Consider the following 22,261-nt stretch of genomic DNA (forward strand, 5'->3'; position numbering starts at 1 on the left):
ATAGCCTCTTGCTGTCACTTCGATGAGGCAAACACTTACCAGCACAGAATATAAAATCCTGCCAAGATACAGCAAGGCTCTAACTGCTCTCAGGAAAGAATAAAGACCAAACATACAAAAGAAAATTCAACTGATCCTAGAAGGTCTCCATTTTTCCTCTTTATTTCCAAGCATTGTAGTAATACCCTTTTCCACTCTATTTAAATATTGCAAAATCACCAATGTATGTACTAAATATTATTCAGCTAAAACTGACTGAGAACTGCTCCAGAAGTTACCCAGTTAAAAGGCTCTTCTTCCTCTGTGCCAGCATACCCGTTACACTGACGGAAGTGTTACAGATCAGTGCCCCAGAGCCAGTCATACAAACTGTCACCTGTTGTTTGCCCAATACAGTTATGGCAATTGGGCCCAGTGCATGAAGATGGATTTAAAGACCCGACAGAATTTTTACACTGTATTTATGTACGATGAGTATAATGAGGTAATGCATAATCTGATGTAGTGCTGTCAGCTCACTTGTATTATGCCAGTTAGCACTGGATGAAATAAGAAAAAGAGGAAGGCTTCCCACCAGGTCAGTTACAATGCAACTGTACTAGCTCAGTTTTGGAGAAACAGGAGATGAACCGTATTCTTAAGTGAAACTAATACACACAAATCTAAAAGACCTGGATTTCACACTGTATTTGTTGCTAGTTCCCCTCTTGCCCTCCTTTATTTAAAACTACGATCACTTTCTTACACAGGAAAACTGTGTTAACTGTTTGATATTTAAAGTCATTCTTACTGAGGTTGACTCTGATTGTACTAAAATAAAAGATTAAAGTTTTTGGTAGTTCAGTTTAATCTTAATGCTCTTTACAGCCGCTAAAGACAGCATCTAGTCTCACTAGCTGAGTTATTTATCTTGCCTAAAATATCCACTGAAGATGAATCTGGCATCTTCTACGATATCAAAGAAGTAAAGGGAAGGATGAATCTATGGAACATCAACATAATGTTATTCTTCATGATAACATTATGTTGAGTTCCATACTCCAAATCAATGGCTTCAAGAGCTTTGGAAGCCATTGTTATGGAGTATTCACACAAGTCAAAAAGCTTTACCTATGCTTCCTATTTGTAAACAGAACATCAAATCACACAGTATCAACCATATGCTACTGTCAAGCATGTCTAGGAGTAACAGTTTTATCATTACAGGTCTTGATTTGGTGCCAAGCACAAAAACTAAATGCTTACATTTAAATTTTTTTGAAGGTTCCTAATACTCTGATCTACCTTTCAATTGCAGCAGGAGGAAATTAAGATGGTAGTTTCGTATGTGGATACAAGGCAAAAAAAAAAGCCATATTATAAAAAGCCCAGGGCATTACACTGCAAAACAAAAATAYCAGTTCGCCAGTATGTCTCATTCTTCAGTGTTCCTTCTATGCATATGCCAAAGTAAAGGAGCAACGAATTGTCAGAGACAAGTTAATATAGTTAATGTTGAAACAGTATATCCTGGAATTATTTATATTCTAGGAGTTTGCTTGTTCCCAAGAGAATACCCCTCACTAGAGGCAAAATATGTTAACAACAAATCAGAACAAGACGTAAATCTAGAAAGGTTGCTATGACTTCACGGCTACAAAAGGACGTTCTGTTAGTTAAGTGTTATTCACAAACTATTCAGTAACTATTCTGTTAGTTCAGTGTTATTCACAAACTGAATGTTACATGGCAAATGAAAGATAAGCTGTCTTCTGCAAAACTATTAAATGCAAACACAGATCTGGTTGCAGAATTCTCTGCACTATTTATCTGTGTTGCTGCCAATATCCGAGGAAAGGAATAAACATATTTTTGATGTTTGGGAGAGGAAGAATGTATACACTTGGGGAAATTGGATTCAAGTAGTTAGTTACACATGTACATAAATGCTAAGAAGAGCAGATTTTGGTCCATTATCCTGCTACCTTAAATGTCATGAAACAGAATCAAATTAAATAATTCAACAATATGAAAACCGGCAAAACAGAAGAAAACACACTGACTAATGCACAAAGACTTAAGTAGCATTTGTCAATCTAACAGAATCAAACAGATGTACAAATCTTGCTTCAAATATTGTAAAAGCTTAAAATAAACTGGTTCTACGTGAAATCTAATTGATTTAAGTCAAATTAACTGAGAATCTGGACGACTACAATGATCTACCTCATCACATGTGGAGATAAAATACTAGAMTTTTAAGTGCATTATGTTGTACTATTTTATAAAATAAATCTCTCAGATGTTCAGGAAGAAAGATCTAAGTCAAACCACATCAAGGAGACAAAAATATTGTATGAGTAAAATTACCACCTTAATAATCCCTCAAGGGAGAAATATGTAAATATTTAAATATGTAAAATTAGAAGCAGAAACATGCACCATTCTCAGAGCTAAACTGCATCTGAACTCTCCTCAAGAAAGAATTCCTGTCTATAAAGTTATTTCTTCATATTTACCAAAATCTCTTTTTAACTTAAAACTTGATGTGCTTATTTGCCATTATTATATACCACTGGATCAGGACATCTACTTGACAACCTTTGATGTGCCAATTAAGTGCTTTTCAAGGATTGTGACTGTACCAGTTACTTAAAATACGCACAATAGAACTGATATTAGTTTGTTGGGGGGAGAGGGTTTCTCCCACTCACAATTTACTAGATTTTGATAAAAGGCTAGCTAGCTAGCTAGCTATGCTTTTTTCTTTCTTTCCCTTTTCTTTACAGATAATTTTACCTTTAAACAAAAACATTTTTTAATCTCAATTCAAATATGGCATAACACAAAATTTAGTTTTACACAAAGCTTTCCAGGATTCCAAATATCTTACTTCCAAATGTTTTGCCTGGTGTTTTAAGCTATCAGAAGCAAAAGAAATATGCAGAAAATTTAATGACACCTTTTGCTCTCATTTAAGCCCAAATATGTGTTTACATATATTAATAYGTAACATGTATATGTTTACATATATTAATATATTTACATGTATTAATTTAGAAATTCTAAAACAATTCTGACCAAGATACCATGCTAGCCACTCCAAGGGGAAAAAAAAAAAAAGAAAAGAAAAGAAAAAAAATACCCCAATCCCTCCCCCAGCTAAATAGATGGACAGACTCTGCATTCTTATAAGTGTAGATTCCTTAGGTTTAAGGAAGGTTGCTGACTGGAAACGTTAGACCAAGACATGGTGGAATAGATTCTACAATATTTAGACTGATCAACTACAAAAAGGAAGTAATTTACCTACCTCATGAGCATAGCAAGATTCAAATTTTTTTTACATATGTAATATTATGACTTATTGTCCAGAAGCAGCTAGCAAATGTACGTATGATTTTTGCCATCCTCCTCTATACCCACTTATTCACCCCAGTCCCAACCACTTAATGTATTTTTCCTATACGTTATAAACTCTTTTAAATAAGAATTTATATTTTGTAAATTATTATGTAGTACTCCCCACAACAAAACTCACAACTTGATGACATTTAAGTGTAAGCACAACATAGATACAGATTCACAATATGGATGTGAATAATAAATACCAAAGAAAAAATCTATTTCCATAGCAATTTTCAGATTTGCTCCAGACAAAGATTTGATCAACTTGTTTACTTTACAGCTGTGATAAAGTTAGTACTGATTGCTTTCACCACTGCACCTCCAGAAAGACCAAGTGCGTATACTAACAGAATTACAATCTCACTTAGAACACTAATCAAAACTGTGCTATGCACTGTATTTACATTAAAAAAAAATCCATCTCAAAGATGAAGTACAGAATAACAGTTCTGCTCAAGGATTTGCAGAAAGCTACTGCTGCATTTGTGCACTGAAACGTTCTTCTGACTACTGACCTAATTCCTTAACAGAAAGACCAAACTTTTTCTTAATATAACTGTAACAATCAGCATTCCTAGTATTGCAGCATGCTTTATTTGAGCAGCTAAATACAGATTAAGGTGCCTAACTTCTGTCTATCTGAGTTTGAAAATAACAACCATTGATGTAATCTATTTTGTGTAGGGATTTATAAAATTTTGTACGGTACAAGTAAAATTTAGAAAAGCAGGCCTCAGATTTATTTGAGATTTACCATAATAATGTAAAAGTCACAAATTATTTATGTCAAAATTCCAGTATTTGACAAAAAGAGAAATCCTTTCAAGCTAGAGAAATGAATTCTTTCCCTGATACAGCCAGCTGAGGTACTCTGGCTTTTACTTAACAGACCAACCTAAAAGTTGACAGTGCTCATGCCCAGCCTTTAAAAAGAACTACTAGTCACATCAGGTCATGTAAATTAAAGGTCAAATAAAAAGACTTTGACAAAAAAGTGTTTCTAGTTCTGAGAAGGCTGCTGCAACACAAATTCTTTTTGCTCTTTGGAAATAAGATTCAAAGAATGGAAGAAAAAAATTCAAGACAGAAATTACACCTTCTATTAGAATGACAAAATAATAAGTAGGTATTATTGAAAACATGTAAAGTAATTTTTTTAAAATGAGATTATCATTTTGTGTTATACAGTCTTACCGTTCTCTATTAAATTTCAGAGAATGAAGGATAGCTGGTCGTTTCTGTCTGAGATTCCACAAATGAAGTGTGTCATCTGCACTTGCACTGACCAAAGCACCCTATAGCAGACACAAAATATGGCATAACAGATTATTCTTCTGCAGATTCTGTCTTGTTTTTTAAGAAATTCTCAATGTCAGTGATCCAGCTGTAGGAAGCTGTACAGTTTCTGAGAAATATTTGCTACCATAAMAACCACTCTATTTGAGCTGACCTGGTAAATGTAAACATTTTAAATGAGTTCAAGATCAGACAAAGTTAAATTAAAACTCCATCAATTTAAAACAAAAATTAAAGCTTCATACGAATCTTATACATCTGAACTCTCTGTATTTCTMCAGTGATGAGAGCAAGAATAGAGATTTACAAAAAAGGAGAGAGAGAGCATTTATTCCAAAAGGTGATGCTGAAGGATATAATTGAAGGAAAAAGTGATTAGTGAGCAAACACACACACATACACACACACACACAYACACACACACACATAACTGTGCTAAGCAGAGTTTACAGGTCACATCAAGACAACACAAAATTCAAAACCGGAACTGGGTAAAGCAGGTAAGAGAGTAGGCACAGTTAGCACGGGGAGAGGAACTATGAAGATCTAAGAGATATAGACAAAAGAAAAGAGTGTCTGTCACAGATCAATAATTCTCTGAAGACTGGCTGTGCTTCTGATTCCCAAGAAATGGGCTTCTTCCAAAGTCCAGATCTCTATCTGCCTGGACAGATGAAAGTAGCCATATTCTTTCACCTTTCTATGTTTCTCCTCACTATGGAACAGTGAGGTCAGCTACTTCTGCTACAGAGGTTTATTAAATTTACACCTCAAATCAGGTCTGGTAGAAAGAAAAGATCAATTCTCATGTACCTGTAGGGCACAGAGGAACTAGATATTGCGTAAACAGCAGGCAATGCTCAATTATGGGGAGAGCGGAGGATATAAATGAATGTTCAGGTCATACCAACCATGACTCTCTAATGGAGATAAAGCTCTCTTTTGCATCTTGGATATTGTTCCTAATCCTAGCATCTGTTCTTTTCAATATCAACATATGCAAAGACAATTTACGAAGGTGAGACTTCTCTAATACAGAGTAATCCATACTTTCTCATTTCCCAAGGAGTTTAGGCCAATGTTAGAGAGAGGATTATCTCCACCACAGAGCTCAAATTAATCCCATGTATTAGGCTGCCTTCTGGTCACCTAGCGAGAAGAAAGAATACTGATTCAAATCTTGGATTCCCTATTTCCTCCCCCCACCTTCCTCTGAAGGATTTGACTGGACTGATTATTTTTAAAATATCAGACACTTTTTCCAAACAAGCCTTTTTTTTTTTTTTTTTTTTTTCCCCTAGGCTTAAAAAGATTAACTCAAACTCTTTCTTGAGAAACTGTAATATCTTTATGCTCAGAACTCACAGATCATAGTATGTTCAGCAGAGTCCTTTTGCCTATTACTTGCAAAGACTTTCCAGAGAACTTCTGCACAGAGCAAGCTACAATCTCATACCATTCTTATATATTGTCCAGACTTGGTGTTGACAAACCATTTACAAAGACTAACATGTTGGTTTGAATGATAATTCCTGTAATTGCTTTTCCTTGCTACAAGTAGTAGCATACCCTCAATTTGTGAACTTTCAGGCAGTCACCATCATCATCCTCTCATAGAAAGATTTAAGCTCATTTATTAATTTCTACTTGAAACAGGACTGTGCAGCAGATTCAGTAACTTAAAGGATTTTATATCTACCTGCACAGCCTGATGTATTGATTGCCTTTTGTTCAGTATTTTATACTGATGTATATGAAGGTAACACTTTCCCCCACATTAATTCTCTTAAATAGTCTTCTAAAAGCCCATGCAGTAAATGTCTTTTCTAAAAGCCCRTGCAGTAAATGTCTTTTGGATGTAAGCTGCTTATCTGTTGACCTAATTTGCCATATGAAAGTTATTTAACTAAATTTATATGGAAGAACCTGAATAAGCATATCCTTACCTCATTGATTAAGAACTGAAGCTGCAGGACTGCAGCACCACTCTCATGTTGGCAGTAGCAATCGACACCAGGCCTGCCCAATCTGTTTCCGTCAGAGTCAAGGGTTCTAATATTTTTGTTATCACCAGAAGAGGGGAATAATAATAATAAAAAAAGACCTATCAGTTAACCTCTAATTAACCTCAATTGTTCTTGCTTGCTGTAAACTAAAAGAATTCACACCAACTTTACACTGTTAACTTTACACTGTTTTAATTAAAATATGAACACATGCAATTATGTTCTTGGCTGCTTTTGCATATGAAATAAAGAGTACAAATTAACAAGAAGATTCAGCAGGATTTACTTTAAATTCCTTTTTACACAATATTGGTTCACATTACACATGAGTGTGTCGGATTTTTATACTTATTAAGATAATACAAAATTAGTGATTGAGAATTAAGATCAGTAACAGTTCTGTGGTAGTTTCTTTTTTTTAAACTAAACAAGTGCTTATTAGAGTGAGTCATATCACACTTACATAAAAGTCCACAGGTGACTCTTGTAGTCTCGTCAACACAGCACAGTGCAGTGCCACACAGAGATACTCAAGCCCAGCCGTGCATTACATGCTCTATACCAATTCTTGAGTGAAATCACAATTACACTGCTTCTGCCAACCCACCTACTTCACTGAGAATTAATGTAGATTTTTCTGCAAAGCAATGCATCATGTTGCCTAGATGTATCATGGATGCAGCTTTCTGCCTGTTTCCTTTGGATCTTTCCTTCTACATGCTTAACTGCAACTCTAACTTAGATACAGCTTTTCAGTCTGAGTCACAGTTTAACCAAAAACTGCTCTTCCAGAAATTTACCAAAAGGTAAAACAAAAGAAGAATATGAAACATATTATTAACAACCATGTTGTATGAAACAGATGAAAAAATTCCATATATATTCAYGACAGAAAGCATTATGATTGGAAAAAAAAATTACAAGATGGGACCCTATCTACTTGTCATACCTTCTCCTATTAGCATATTTTAAATTCCTGAATAAAAATGCCAACTGCTCACCCAAACTGACTGCAAGTGTCAGAAGAGCATAATCTTTAATTCCTCCTTAGTAAGTGAAGAGATCTGTAGTAAATTCTTCCAAAATTAGCCACAGGGAAGCAAATTCCCTAGTCAGTAAATTTGAAGGTTAAAACTTTTCTGTGTTAAGTAATTACTTTTCTAGTTATTAAACAAGTAACTTAGTCGGCAATCATGCACCTTTGGAGACCTGAGTTCCGCTCTTGACTTGGCCAGCTGGCTTGCTTGATAACCTTGGGGGAAAAAAAATCCCTTTTCCTCCCTATGCCTTCATTTCCCTATTTTTAAACTTGAGATAGTGTNACACAAAAAAAAAACAGTATCTCTTTTAATAATGATCTCCGTGCACTACAGATGAAAAGCTTTACCTAAAACTCAAACATCATAATTATATTATGGTATGGCAAGAATAAATTACTGGGTGACTCTAAATACCACTTGTTCCCAAACTGTTGTCCTGAATACAATCCTAAGTGAGAAAATATTAAAGTGTACATCACTTAAATTACCTTTATAAAATGGACCTTTTTAAAAATTACCCTAATATTGCCCTGATTAATCAGCTATCACCATTCATTATCAAGAGACTAAATCAGTTTTCCGGGAAACATCCTAATGAGCTACATGATTTTACTCAGCATATTCCAAACAAAGTACTCACCAATATTTCACATTCACTTGCATACGCATTTGCCAAGAAGTACTTCACAAATTATTTATGTAAGAGATAAAATATACTGTCTGCTTCAGTCTGGCCAGTTGCCCTGAATTAAGGACTGATGCTTAAATAACAGCATTGTCACTGACCGATGGTTGTATTCAAATACTCTGGGAGCGGCACTGGGGTCCTTCCAGCAGAAGAAACTGAAGAAATAGGATGACCCAGCAGATGTTTTTGTCACTCTAGCCTGTCTTTCACAAACTTTGTGTTTTGTTGCCAAGCTTGGAGAAGTACAGTCTTAATTCATCAAACTTGCTTATACCAGTACCCCCAGGACATATAGCAGAAGCAGTAGTAGTGGAAGTTTGGACTGAATTTATTCTTTTACTTTTATCTTTTTATTAAATAATGACGCTGCTACCAGGGAGAGTGGAATACTTTCTGAAGATATTAAAAGGGGGGGACTAATACTGATACAACTGAATACCTTACATCATGAATTTTAAGCCTAAAAGCCAGTCTCTGTCTCTTCTCTCTTATCACTATGTGGAAGTTCCTAAGGGCCTTTACAGGCAACATGTCAGATTATATTAATTAATATATACAAGGGAAAAAGATAAAAATTAAGTTTGGGGTCTAGAGTCAAACAAACAGAACCAGAAGTGCATGTATTAAGCAGTATTAGTGTGACAGTAGTAACATTCTAACAAGGAAAAGTTATTTTAGAGAGGAACATTTAATGCCCTATTTTTATGATCTGTAAGTATGAAATGAAGTATTTTGCTCTGTGTTCCCTTACATGCAACAGTGTTTTGGAGAATATTTCAGCATACTACATACATGCATCACATCTGACCTTCAGTGCAGTATGCTGTTTATACTGCTTCAGGCTTGTTCTGTAGCTATACAAATAAGAGAATCTGAGGAGTCAGCTAAATCCTTTCCCTCAGTGGTTAGAGGAGCACAAATCTGAAGAAAAACTAAAAAGAAAGGAGAACATCTTACAATAAAAATTAAAACAAACACAACAATTTCTCTGATCTTTTCTCCTACTACCAAAAATATGGATAATTATTCCCAAGATTCTCATAAGCATAGTATATAGTAGCAACCTCCATCAGTACTCCAAAGCTTTCTTAATCCAGCATTCATTTTTAGTATGTGGTACAGATAGATTTGATGTCTCTCCTTTGTCTCAGAATTTAGTACTAATAAAATCTAAAGACTTGAAGTCCTGTGTGTTTACTGAGAACCAAAAGCACAGATACTTTCAAACCGACTCCTAGACTTGAGACTAGGGTTTCCTGCAGCAGGTGTTCAACTCCTTAGAATCAGAACATTCAAAGGTGAGACATGTTCTTCTTTCTCAAGATGTGCAATTCTTTAGTATTGTCAGATCTAAATGTTGTCAAGTTAAATCTTCTTGGGGAAAAAAAAAAAAGGACAGTAGTCTGACTTGTTTCTCCTGGCATACTTGCAAGGTAGAGGAGTTGAAGTCATGGTATCCCAAAGGACCTTATGCCAAGGCACGCCAAGTAGCTAATATAAATATCCAATGTCAACTAAAACAGTTAAATTATATATGGCACCTTTTCAAAACCAAAACTTAGTAGGAGAAAAAAGCGAAAAGAAGAGAAAAGCGAAAAGAAGAGAAAAGCGAAGAGAAAAGCGAAGAGAAAAAGCTATGTAAATAAATGACCCCAGCATTTTTCAAATATTTAACTAACTTGTCCAAGACTAAAAGCAATCTGCATACAGAAATGACCACTGAAGTAAGGTATTAATAAGCAGAAATCATGATCTGAAGAACCTCACACTCATGATTTTTATTAAAAGATACAGTGGTGGAAAAGAGCAATGCCATTAATAACCTCTCCTTTAAAACATTCAGGAATTGTGGGCTGCTGCAGATGTAGCAGTGCTGCTTGCAGGAGGTGCTATCATTTGATTTGCACTGACTGGTGCATGTTTGAGTAGGAAAATGCAGCACACTAAGAGCAGATGCTTGTGGGATGGTGTTACTCCATTATATAAACCAACTGTAAAATTGATATAGCAGGTTACTTGAGAATATAGGACAGCTTTTTCTTGCAAAAGAACTACTCCACTGATTTGATTTATCAGTTAAAATGTGCCACTGTATCTAACCAAATAATGAATAGAATGGTCAAATGATTAAATCAAAACACTAAACAACCAGAACATCTAGAAGGTTAGTCAGTTGTCACCCTGTCGCAAGATGAATTTTGTCGAGGATAACAATTAAGAAAACACTAGATATACAGTAAAATTATCTTTAGGTCAAAGTTTATCACCTAGACTTGCAGTTCTGGACTGATGCGCTGATTATTCATATAGTCACTTCCAGTTCCTGGAACATTAATTTTTACGCTTCCTTCCCAGAATGTCTGTAAACCTTACATATGTCAATTCTCTGTATTGTATGGATAGTCTATATTCTGATATAAATAAAACTCCATAATCCTAATTTTTGTACTTCATATGGGTTTCCAGCTGAGTTACTCTCCTTTCATGAGATAGTGTATTTTAATTTAAACATTCCAAGTAGCAAAGAATTCATGATTTCTGAAGTATATTGCTCCAGTGTTAAGTTATCCTCATTATTATTAGAAATGCTGTGTTATATGTAGAATGCATACATTTAACTTCAGTTCCTAGCTCTTGGATCTCATTATGTCTTTGTATGCTAAATTAAGTAACTTTATTAAAAGAAATTTCCTACTGTAGGTGCTTTGAAACTATGTATTTTATCCACCTTTTGCATAATACCCTGAGCTTCTTTATTTTTACATTGTACAATAGTTATGTTAAATCTTGAATAGTTCTTGCTTTTTTATAATTTGTTTTCATCATCTTTCAAGCATGGAAAACATAGCCACACATCATCTCAGTAAAGATTTCTTTTGTAAAAAAACACACAACGTTATTATTCTTTAAATTCAATATACCTTGGTTTATACAACTATGAGTGAAAAAAATGTAGTTCCCAATTTGACAGGGTAATTAAATGTTCTTTATGTTTTTTGAGACTTCCCTACTGCTTTGCAAAAAACAACTCCCCTGCTAACCCCTTATTCTGTTAACTATGTTTAACTGAACTTACTGAATTTCTTGGGAAGGACATGCAACCACATTCTAACTGTATGACCTTCTATTTGCTGTGGATTCACTGGAAACTACTTCATTAAACAGTAACTGTTAGTGGGKTTTTTTTGTTGCTTTAAACATAAAGGGATTCAATTTTGCAAAGAGCTGCAGTATGTCTTGTGTTCATTCAGCTGTTAATAAAGAGCTCTTCTCTCTTCCCCTTAGCTACCAAAAGGTGAAATACTGCAGCGTGTGGCTGCTTTTTTAAGATCCTAAACCTCTATCTATCTGTCATATATTCAAAGTACCCAGGAAGTCAATCCTTGGCAGACACTTTAATGTTGCTGTGTAGTGCAGCCTAATTCTCAGTGGCTGAGTCCTTCTTTATCTCCTGTTTATCCCAAATACAGCTTTACCTAGCTTTAAATTTTTCCCCCTAAAAGGAGCTACTAGCCTGTGAAAGCTCCACATATAGAGTTCGCAGAGTTTCCCCAGCAGACACACTGAAAGCTCTGTATTTTGAGACCATCCTTCTATCACAGTAGTAACAAATGACATTATGAATTTGCATTTACAAAGGGATACCTCTTTTTCAGGTAGTCAGGAGTGCAAGCTCACTAGCACATGCAAACAAAACGAGAGGCAATGAAGGAAGAATGAATCTGTAGAAGTGAGTGAAGGGCATATTTATTATATAAATAGATGCTGTTATTTCAGAGAAACTATCAGACACACATTTAGTCAAAGGCATAAAGAATACAGCAATGGACATGAGAGCTTATCTGTAAAAGATTCCTTATATACAAATCTGATAAAATGATACAGAATGAACAAATAAACTGGGAAAGCATAATACTTTAATCCTGGAGATTACAGAAAACTAAGCTGAGCTACAAATAGAAGTCTGCACATTTTGGAATGTCCTAAAGCCAGAAAGGCACTTTACTATAACCAAGGAGCCTGCACAACATCACACAGAGATATAGATTAAAAAAATCCAATGATAAAACTACTTTTTTATTCAATTTGCTGCCTTTTAGGAAAACTACGCAAATCAGATGCTTTACTGGCTATCTATAAACATGGGGCACAGACAGTAGTCTAGCACACTCTCTCTTACAACAGAAACCACACAGGTAGTTTTAAGTCAGCCATTTTTAACTTTGCTTTCTCAGCTTTCAGATACTATTATTTAACACAGTATCTACTTCGTAAATCTGTATACCCACAAAATATATTACACAGATTATTACATCATGTACAGCTAGTGAAAAAAATGTAATCATCTATTATGATTTTATAATAAGAAGTGTTGTACTTGAAAGGTAAGTGTGGATGTTGTGTTAGTACTTGCTTTATCTGTTTGTACACATTACCCCGAATTTGTTCATAATAGGTTCAGAGTAGGTTTTAAGAAATTTTGTCCTTGCTCTACAAGAAAAAGGGGAATATTATGTATACTCTACATAAGATCAAAACTTAACAATCCTCATATTTTCTGACAGCACAGAATTAAAAGCGCTCGTTGGATTTTTAGCAATTTTATAACAGCTATCACAAAGTGCTGATTTTCCTTATAGCTGCCAGTTATGAGGAAAAGTGATCACAATCATTTTTTTAAATGATCAAAAATAATATCTAAAAATAAAAAGACATTTTCCAAATATTACTTCCTCCCGTCATTGCTATAATTAAAATAAACTATTAAACCTTCATCTATGTCATGAAAGAGCTTGAGAATACACACTGCACTTTCTCTTTTAAACAGAGACAGCAATTAGACATGACTGGACATCTTTAAGATAAGACTGTGTATTTTCCCAAGTTCTAATTTCATCCACAACCACTGGAATTAGAACAAAGTCCTGAAGATGATGTGGCCAGGCCTATAGTCTGCAGGAGATGAGATTAGTTGATTGAATAGTGTGCCCTTCTAATCTGAAAGTGCATGAGTATCTGTTTTGGCTAATATAGATGAGGGGAAGAAAACCTCCTTGTGCTTTCAGAATAATGACAGATTGCCCTGATTACATGTGATCACTTCTTCATACCGGATACTTCACACCAATGAGTGCCAGACAATCACACTTCTGTGTTCTGTAAGCATGAAAGGAGCTTTAAGCCAAGCTCTGTGTACATTAAACACGCCATTTCCATACTCCCAGTTTGATCAAAGCAGAAGCAATTTATTCCAGAAGCACACAAACAACTACTTAACATGGGCCATTTTTCTGCTTTCAAACATCATAGATGTTTGAAATATAGATGCAAGAAGAACATCCTGGATTTTACTTTTATCATGTGATAGGATTCCCCCCAATCTACTTTTGCTTAGACTTGTCAAAAAAACAATTCAGAACTGAAACAAAGAATGAAAAATTTCAGCTGAGAAGGTAAGATAATTCCATACTTCTTTGAAAGAATATGAGCATCTCAGCAAGACTTTCTATTGAAAGTCCTTTAACTGGAAAATAACTGCTTTCTATAATTACTGCATTTGCTCTCAAAGTTAGATTCACAGTGAAATGCAAAGCCTAACAAATTAATCTGATTTATAAAACTGAACTTTTTTTTTTTTTTTTTTTTTTTTTTTAAGTTACTCCCTGAAAACCTTCCAGACTACTAGCTATTAAGGCAGTTAATCAACTAGGAAAATGAGGTGACTGTCCAATAATAGATTGTTAAGTAGAGCTTGTATCCTGAGTCACATTTTTACTGGAAGAACTCAACTTCATAAATCAAACTAAGGCAATATTCCATGAGTTTTCTGATTATATTGGAATAAGCAATGAGTGGTACTGTACAAATATAACCTTAAGGCATTGAAGTAAGAGTGGACGGATGATGATTCATGTTCAGTCTTATTTAGTAACTGTGAGAAAATTTCCATGCCCAACATCACAGAACACTTTTGTTAACAGAGTAGTCTAAGTATCATTATCAGTATTCCTATAGAGATGTATTATACAAGCGCACTTTATCACACACAAAATTACACTCACACAAGGGCACTAATGCACTGAGAAAGACAGTACAAAGCCTGAGTCAAGATCAGGTAAGTGATTAGTGGTTTATAGTTCATTTGTTTGATTTCTTGAACATTTCCCTTGTTCGAAAGGCATGCTCTATAATATCAAGATGCCAAAAGAAATATTTTAAAAAGACTTCAAAAATACTTCGCCTATTTTATTGTTTATCCATCCACAAGATAATATAGATGCTGAAGTCATACATCACATTCGTTTTAGACAGTGCAGTGCTGCCTAAATTATTAAAATTGTTTTATTACTTAAAAGAAAACTGCTCACAGCTTTTTAGTCAGGTTATAAGTAACTCCTCGAATTCATCAGCTGCTTCAGCTCTGTTATCATCTATTTTGAACTGAATGATTTCACGATCTCTAGTACAACACCAAGAAGACTCTACATTCTATGACTTATTAAAAGCAAGTTGTAGAATTGAGTAGAAATTTCATTCCTACTCCAGGAAAACAGAAGAGTGTCGCTTCCATAATTTCAGATGAGGTTTATTAATACTCAGCATTTTCGAGAATCAACATATTCTGAGAATAAAACTGGATCTAACAGATACCTTCCAGGATTCCAATCTTTCAGTGCAAATTATTCAAAGTCTGCATGCTTCAGAGAAGCAGGACACTGTCCCCAAACTTGCAATAGTAATATGTCATTTGAGTTCCAGAAAAATCTAATTCTGAATCTTGCTGGACTAGAGTTAAAAGGGATGAGAACTGCTTTTACAATTCCTTGGCAATTCAGATGAAAAAAAGGCTGAAGGCATTCCTACCCTCTAAGTGATTATGCTTTGTAGAATCTGAGAGAACCATAACACTGGCATAGCTGAAGTGTAGCTCTCATGCAGAGGCTGTATCAGGTCACTAACAGCAAGACTGTGCTAACATGGGGGGCCTTGTAATAATCCAAATCCCTCTCTAACAGGATGAAAAGGTGTTGAGGCTTGATCATTGTCATGGTAGTCCGGTCCTACTATGGATTGCTGTGTTGTYTGGCTAACTCTATAGTGCTTGTTACCTACTTCAGAAAGCAACTTGTATGCTCTCGGCCAGCTGGTACAAGCTGACACATTCAAGCTACTCATAGTGAGATACCATGCAGAGGACATTTGCATCTATATTGAATAGCTAGAATCAGAGTAATCCTTGGCTTAAGGCTTATCCACAGTCCTTCGCATGTCCTTACAGATTGCCTAGCATGCCAAAACAACCACATATAACACCACAGGCCTGTTCTGCACATGATTACATGGAGACTTAGTGGCTTTCATTACAAGTCTTGATGTGGGCTAATTTTTGTTAAGTAAAGGTGCTGCCCCTCAGGACTAGGCTTACAACACTTCAGCATAAAGCTGCATAGCTCCAGATATGGCCACACAGACAGCTGCAGATCCAGCACAGCACAAGATAGAACACCAGAAGGGCCTAGGTTCTCAAAAGACCACCAGAGAAATGCCTTAAGTCCATCTTATCTGTGTTTTTCAAATGTGATGTGAGAAGGAAGCGTGCAGGAATGTTACTGGAATATAGAACTGGCAAAAGAAGCAAGACACGCTSTAGATCATTCACATTGCCTATTTTAGAAGTCCCTGTTTTAATTATAATTACTAAGCCAGGTTTTGCCTGGAAAGAGACAGTTGTTGCTATCTAAAAGGGAACTTAAGAGCAATCTACCATGCACGTAGCATGAACAAATGGAGAATGGAAATCTGGAACCAAAGAGGAAGAAATCCAGCCTGACAGCAGCATGCACACATCCATTGGGTGAGTTTCTCCCACACTGATTTTGAGAAGTCTGAGGTATCAACTGCATAGCCGTATGGCTATGTATATAGGCTTTAGTACATAAAAGGTAGGTAGGATTAGGAAGGGTGGCCACCTTTGACTAGCTAAAGCCTTTGGCCCTATCATGAGAGGCAAAACAGAAATCTTTTTTGAGAGGTTAAACACATGTATATACTGTCAGCTTTCATGTTGCTGAAGTTATATTTCTTTAATCCTATACTATATACAAGACTTGAAAGCAGATACAAAGGTCAGATGATTCCTTCCAGGTCACTGACCCAACATCAGATAATGAAAACTCTGTGATCAAGAAGTATTTAAACATCTAAAAATAAACCATAAACAATCAAAATTCACACATACCATTCTCGAGCTAAGATTTTTATCCTTTTGAAAGATTCTCTGAATCTTCAAAGAATGGATAAACCTGAAGCCTATTAGCTGCCACTACTCCGACTGATAAAGTTTAGGTCTGCACAGGGAAATGCCAGTATCTGTGCAGATAAACTTGGAGCTGCACTAGAAGGCCTACTGAAAAGAGAATGATGCATTAGAACAAGCACTGACAAGATGTACTTACAGCTACTGACGGTACTTGGAAGCTTTCCTGACCAAATTTGCTGATGGATCTCTCTGAGAAGAGATATACTCTGAGATGAGTATATATACTCATACCCTAATACGCAACAGAAATATAGGTGCATTTTTTAAAGTTATATGGTTTAGATACGTAACAGCAAAACATTGAATTTGGCACGAAAAATTGAACTGATTTTTATGTGAGTGGAAAGAGACGAAATGCTTCAAGAAAGGGAAATTTCTCCAACTGTCCATGTTCGAATACAAATGTTTATTCTTACTTGGTCTTACTCCTTCCTCTCTGCCAAAGACAGGCATCAGAACTTGCAAATGATCGGTGCCTCAACAGCTACTTTCCTGCAAGTTAAGCTGTGATTATGTAGAATATACTTGTTTTCACACAAGAACACAAAAACCTCTCAGAAAGTCCTCTGCCTTTATATCCTACAGCAAAACATCCTTTATTAAGCCCAGATTTGCCAATGAGTTCAGCTCTATATATATAGAATAGGCTAATTAATAAATTACGCCTCTGTTTTCTAACTCATTGCCCATTTTTTCTTGTAACTTGATTTTTTTGATTTTGTTGTTCTTTTTATACAATCAACAGTAAAGAAGGAGCCCATGCCGATCTTGTCAGGAATAAACTCACCACCTTGAAGCTTTTCCTGGGACTAAAATCTGCACTTCCCCCACTACAAAGAATTAGAGATCACTGGTTGCTCAATATGATTTCTATGATCTCATTACAAAATTATGATTTTTTTAAATTAAAGCACACACACCAAAGCAGATTTAAAATCCAAATCACAAAGACATATTTCCTGCAGCCTACTCAGCATTCATATTCATTGCACATTAACCACCTGAAAGCCTTATTGTTAATGGTACTACAAAAGGATAGTGATAATATCAGAATTAAGTAGTCCCTCTGACATCAAAAGAAGAATATATTCAATAATATTTATCAAATAGCAATTTAAGTCTCTGAATAGTTTATCTAATAATTAAAATATACACAATGTTTCATAAATTTGTATTTTGTAAAAAAATTTCAAAGTTCAGCCTACTGTAGACAATAGAAAAAGTAGTCTACTAGTGTTAGGAGGATTAAGTTTTGTACTGGAAATCCACAGCATGTTAGAATCAGGGGTTAGAAGTCAAGCTGTTCTATTTATTTATTATCTTTCTGACAGCGAATAGTGGTATTTTGTTCATTCCTTCTAGACTACAGTTTTACAATGGGAATACACAAAATCCACTTGCTAGCTCCAACCACTAGAGTTATGCACAGAAATTTAAGCATTTTGCTTCATCTGAAAAGTTCAAACACTTATACTGTTCATTGAACACACATTATTATTCTGTACTATATTTGTTCATTAATGAAGAGGGTGCAGAAATAAAAGTGGGTTAAGAAATTAATTTATAATGCTAAGGCAGGTATCTCCTCCATACTAGCTATTCTGCCCCATTACTAGTATATTCTACACTGGCTGGAAGAGGAAAACAGTTTTTGATACTTTGAGATTCATCAGAAAGAGGTTTTTTTTGATGTTCTTTTGGTTTGTTGTTGTTGTTTTTAAGTGATGCAGGTATAGCCTAAACTTCTGACAACTTGAAGACATTTATGCTTGTGGATGATTAATGCATCCATCCCACTTTACCTAACAGAATTCAAGATAAGGACACCAGCTTTAATGCACTCTATTGCTATCTTTTTAAAACAATGTTTTCTATAACAGGCAACATCTCTGAATACAAAATATTGAGATGTGGGCCGTATTTGTCCCACATTGCTATCACCAGCAATCATGTTCATCTAATTCAATACAGATGACACAACTGGACCCTACTTTAGCTGTTTTATATTCTGTCTGAGAGAGGGAATTTATCAGATGAAGGAAACAGCAGAAGAGCAAAGCTACTGTAGTCCTCTGCTGACCCAAGGCCTGACAGAAGTAAGCGCGGCAGAGCATAACTGAGGGCAGCTCCTCCTTTGTTTTAAGCCTGTTTGATTCACATATCATAAATTCTAAGCTCTGCACTAAGTCACTTAGTGTGCCAAAGTGTCCTGCATTAATTCAGGTATGTTTTGACACATTGTTTGCAAGACAGATTATGAAACTTAAAACAGATTTATACTTCATTTGCCAAGATTCTCACACTTTTTCCAGCACTGAATTTATTTCACTTCACCGTACTACAGAAAAGAAAGAGTAGTCAATTATATGTTGTCTAGCCAGAGCTCTTAATACTACATCTTTTCATCAATTGTTCTTTCCTTCCAGGTCCAGCTTTACAAACCTTACTAGAATTGCTGGATTAAAACAAACTGAAGGAGAAAAAAAACACTAGAGAAAGTACTAAAAAAAAATTACTCTGGCTGATATTATTTTTTTAGAACTAAATATCTCTGACAGTTTTATGGAGGAAAAGGAAAAATTCTTGGCTGTTARTTTTCTTCGAGGATGGGAGACAAACGTGCATGGGTTGTTTTAGGAAGAAATGACTGGTAGGGAAATCAAACTTTTGGCTCTACAACAGCAGAAAGGCATGATCACCCTTTTTTCTGACTGCTTCATCTAAGCTGCAATTCACAGGCAGCAGTGTGAAGCCTTAAAAATGTTGCAGGTCTCATTCAGATTATAGTAATTCAGTGGAAAAAGTAAGTCTCTGTAGTATTTTTTTCTCCAGTGAAGTCCTTTCAAGAAAATTTAATTGCTTCATATCTGATCTATCTTTGCTGCTTTACAGTAAATACTCCCTGAACAGTATTGTGGACAACCTTTATTCATCCTATGTATACTCATCACATCTGTCCCCAGCAGTGAAACCACAACACGGTGTAGAGTAAGCAGAGGCAACATATGTAGATGTCATGTCTAAGATGATAGCCACTGCAGTCTTTTAATGTAACCAATGATACATCATAAGAGCACATGCACTGACTTCTCAAGAACCTTAGCACTTTCTCCACCAAGGCAATTTCATTCCAAATACGTATTCCTCAAGAGATTCCAGTGGGGCCATGAAACTATCTGGTCTGCTCTTCTGTGTTACAAAGCCATAAATCCATTTATTTATCTCCCAATGAAGCCAATAGCGTGAGTTTAACAGAAATTTGTCTTCCAGAGAGCCAGTAAAATTTAAGACATCGAGAGACAAATATCTTATGACTTTACTTGGTAATACATTCCAAAGACTATGTACAAACATAGTGAGAGTGACAGAGCACTGGAACAGGTTGCCCAGAGAGGTTGTGGAGTCTACTTCTYTGGAGATCTTCAAGGCCTGCCTGGATGCAACCCTGTCTACCATGCTCTAGGTGACCCTGCTGAGCAGGGAGGTTGGACTAGATGATCTCCAGAGGTCCCTTCCAACCTTACCGATTCTATGATTCTATGAAACACTGTGAAAAATATGATGCCAATTTCTAATTTTAATTTGTCAGACTTTAATTTCAAGCTAGCAATATCATGCATTTCTATGAAAGTGAACCTCTTTAGTACTCATTTTCTTCCTGTGAAAGGACTTGTACAAAGCAATAAAGCCATCACTCAGTCTTCTTTTTAATGAACTAAAACAGACCGAGATCCTCAAGTCTCTCAGTGTAACCTTTTTTTTTCGAGTTAAATCACTTCTGTAGCTCCCTGCAAAGATCTCTATTAAGATTTCTACAGTTCTTTCATATACACAAAATCAAAAAGACAAGACAAGCAAAAGAAAGACAGAAAATAGCAAGAGTATCCTTAGCAGGCACTGTGTTCTGGTTACATAGCCCTTGGCTGAGGTTAGTATTTACATTACACAGCCTAGTAATTTAGCACCTCCGCTACTGGAAATACTTCAACCAGCAATGCAAAATTAAACTAGTAATGAAGCAGTCAGTTGTTAAACTTCAGTTTCAGCAACACACCTTCCTATTGGTAAGGCAAGTAACCAATTCTCTAAATAATAACTCTTACATTAAGGTATAGAATCATGAATGGAAACCTTTATCATTTATTTACTGCTCCAGAAAATGATTTCAGCCTTCTGCATCTTCAATGGAAGYGTATTTGTCCATTTTATCGTTATTTATGTTACTAAATGCTCCTTGAAAACACAGCTTTTTCTCTGCAGATGAAGTAGTCTACTGGCCTTTTCCTGCAGCCAGTCAGAGAGATTTTCCAATATGGTCCTCTTTAAACTCAGGGGCAATAAGTATGCCTTATATCAGAAAAAAGTAAATACATTCTTCTCTTTTCACTTTCTTTTTGGATAAAGATAGACAGAGCTGTGACTTACTATAGCAGGTATGAAGTCTTCAGTATGCTAACCACAGCTGCTGCTATTCACAGTAGCACCAGAGCTTTTGGAATGGCTTGGGCTGCCGCTTATAATTAGATCTGTGTCCTTTCTAACTAGGAAGGCTGTCAGAAAAGTAATGGTCTGTTGTTAGTTGGTATAATCAAAGTCTCTGCCATTGTACAGCAGAAAGAAGAGATATACTGCCAGATATATTTTTAGGACACTTTGGGAACATTTCTGTCCAAGGAACAGATTTCTCAATGGTAATTATTTTGCTGTCTCTTCCTCCTCTCTCCTCCCTGGCTTCTAAAACAACATATGATTTAAAAGACAGGTGGACCTTTCTAAGTCACAGACTACTCTTGAGCACTAAGATATTACCCTGTGGCTGAAAACATCAGTCATCTCAGCTATAAGGCTTCCATCATACTCAAAACCAGACTTTTTAAACTGAAGGTGAATCTCAGTACCATTGCTGGACAGAAGGCAACAACAAACATTTCCCCAGTCCTAAAGCAGGTTCTCAGAGCACGTTCATGCTATAGAATTATTCTATCAGCTACAGATACCTACAGAGTCTTTCCACGGCACAACTCCAGATACTGTATTCAACCTATAAAGCCTTGGCTAATCTGAAACCTCATTAATAAGAATATTGTTAGCCTTGTAGTGTAGTTAAAACCACAAGCAACGAGAAGAACACCTCTCATTTGGAGGCTTAATTTTTCATGTGATTCATGAATGTGATTGTCATTTAAAAGTTCCTTTTTTCCTTAGTACTGAGAAAGAAACTGACAAAAAGCACTTCAGAGTGATTATGTCTGAAAGTACAATTATTATTGTATCATTACAGAACTACATAAAATGCCTTTTATTTAAAAGAAGGCACCTAAACCTTTAGGAATAAACATTTTGGTATATACTGAAAAATACGTACCTCCCAAGCACAACAGTCTATTTTTTTCAAGAACTGAGAGATTAGTAAGCATTGACAATTGTGACTAATTTTTAATTAGATAAGGAGTTCCAACCTAGTGCTCCTGATTCCCTGGCTTTCACTAACAAATAACTATAGCACAGTGTATAAAATAACAAG

At 35.6% G+C, this 22,261-nt stretch overlaps 1 protein-coding gene across 1 annotated transcript in view; it reads right to left on the bottom strand.

The window, feature by feature from the left end:
* STXBP5L (syntaxin binding protein 5L) overlaps positions 1-22,261 on the bottom strand; it is a 201,063-nt gene that overhangs the window by 119,642 nt on the left and 59,160 nt on the right. The window contains exons 3-4 of the mRNA XM_085324665.1: positions 6,630-6,711; positions 4,582-4,682 (exon numbers count right to left, since the gene is read on the bottom strand). Of these exons, the coding sequence (XP_085180791.1) occupies positions 4,582-4,682; positions 6,630-6,711 (183 nt within the window). The remainder of the gene's footprint in view (positions 1-4,581; positions 4,683-6,629; positions 6,712-22,261) is intronic.

Source organism: Rhea americana, unplaced genomic scaffold (assembly GCF_003343005.1).
Source record: "Rhea americana isolate MKP2758 unplaced genomic scaffold, rheAme1 scaffold_92, whole genome shotgun sequence".
NCBI lineage: Eukaryota > Metazoa > Chordata > Aves > Rheiformes > Rheidae > Rhea > Rhea americana.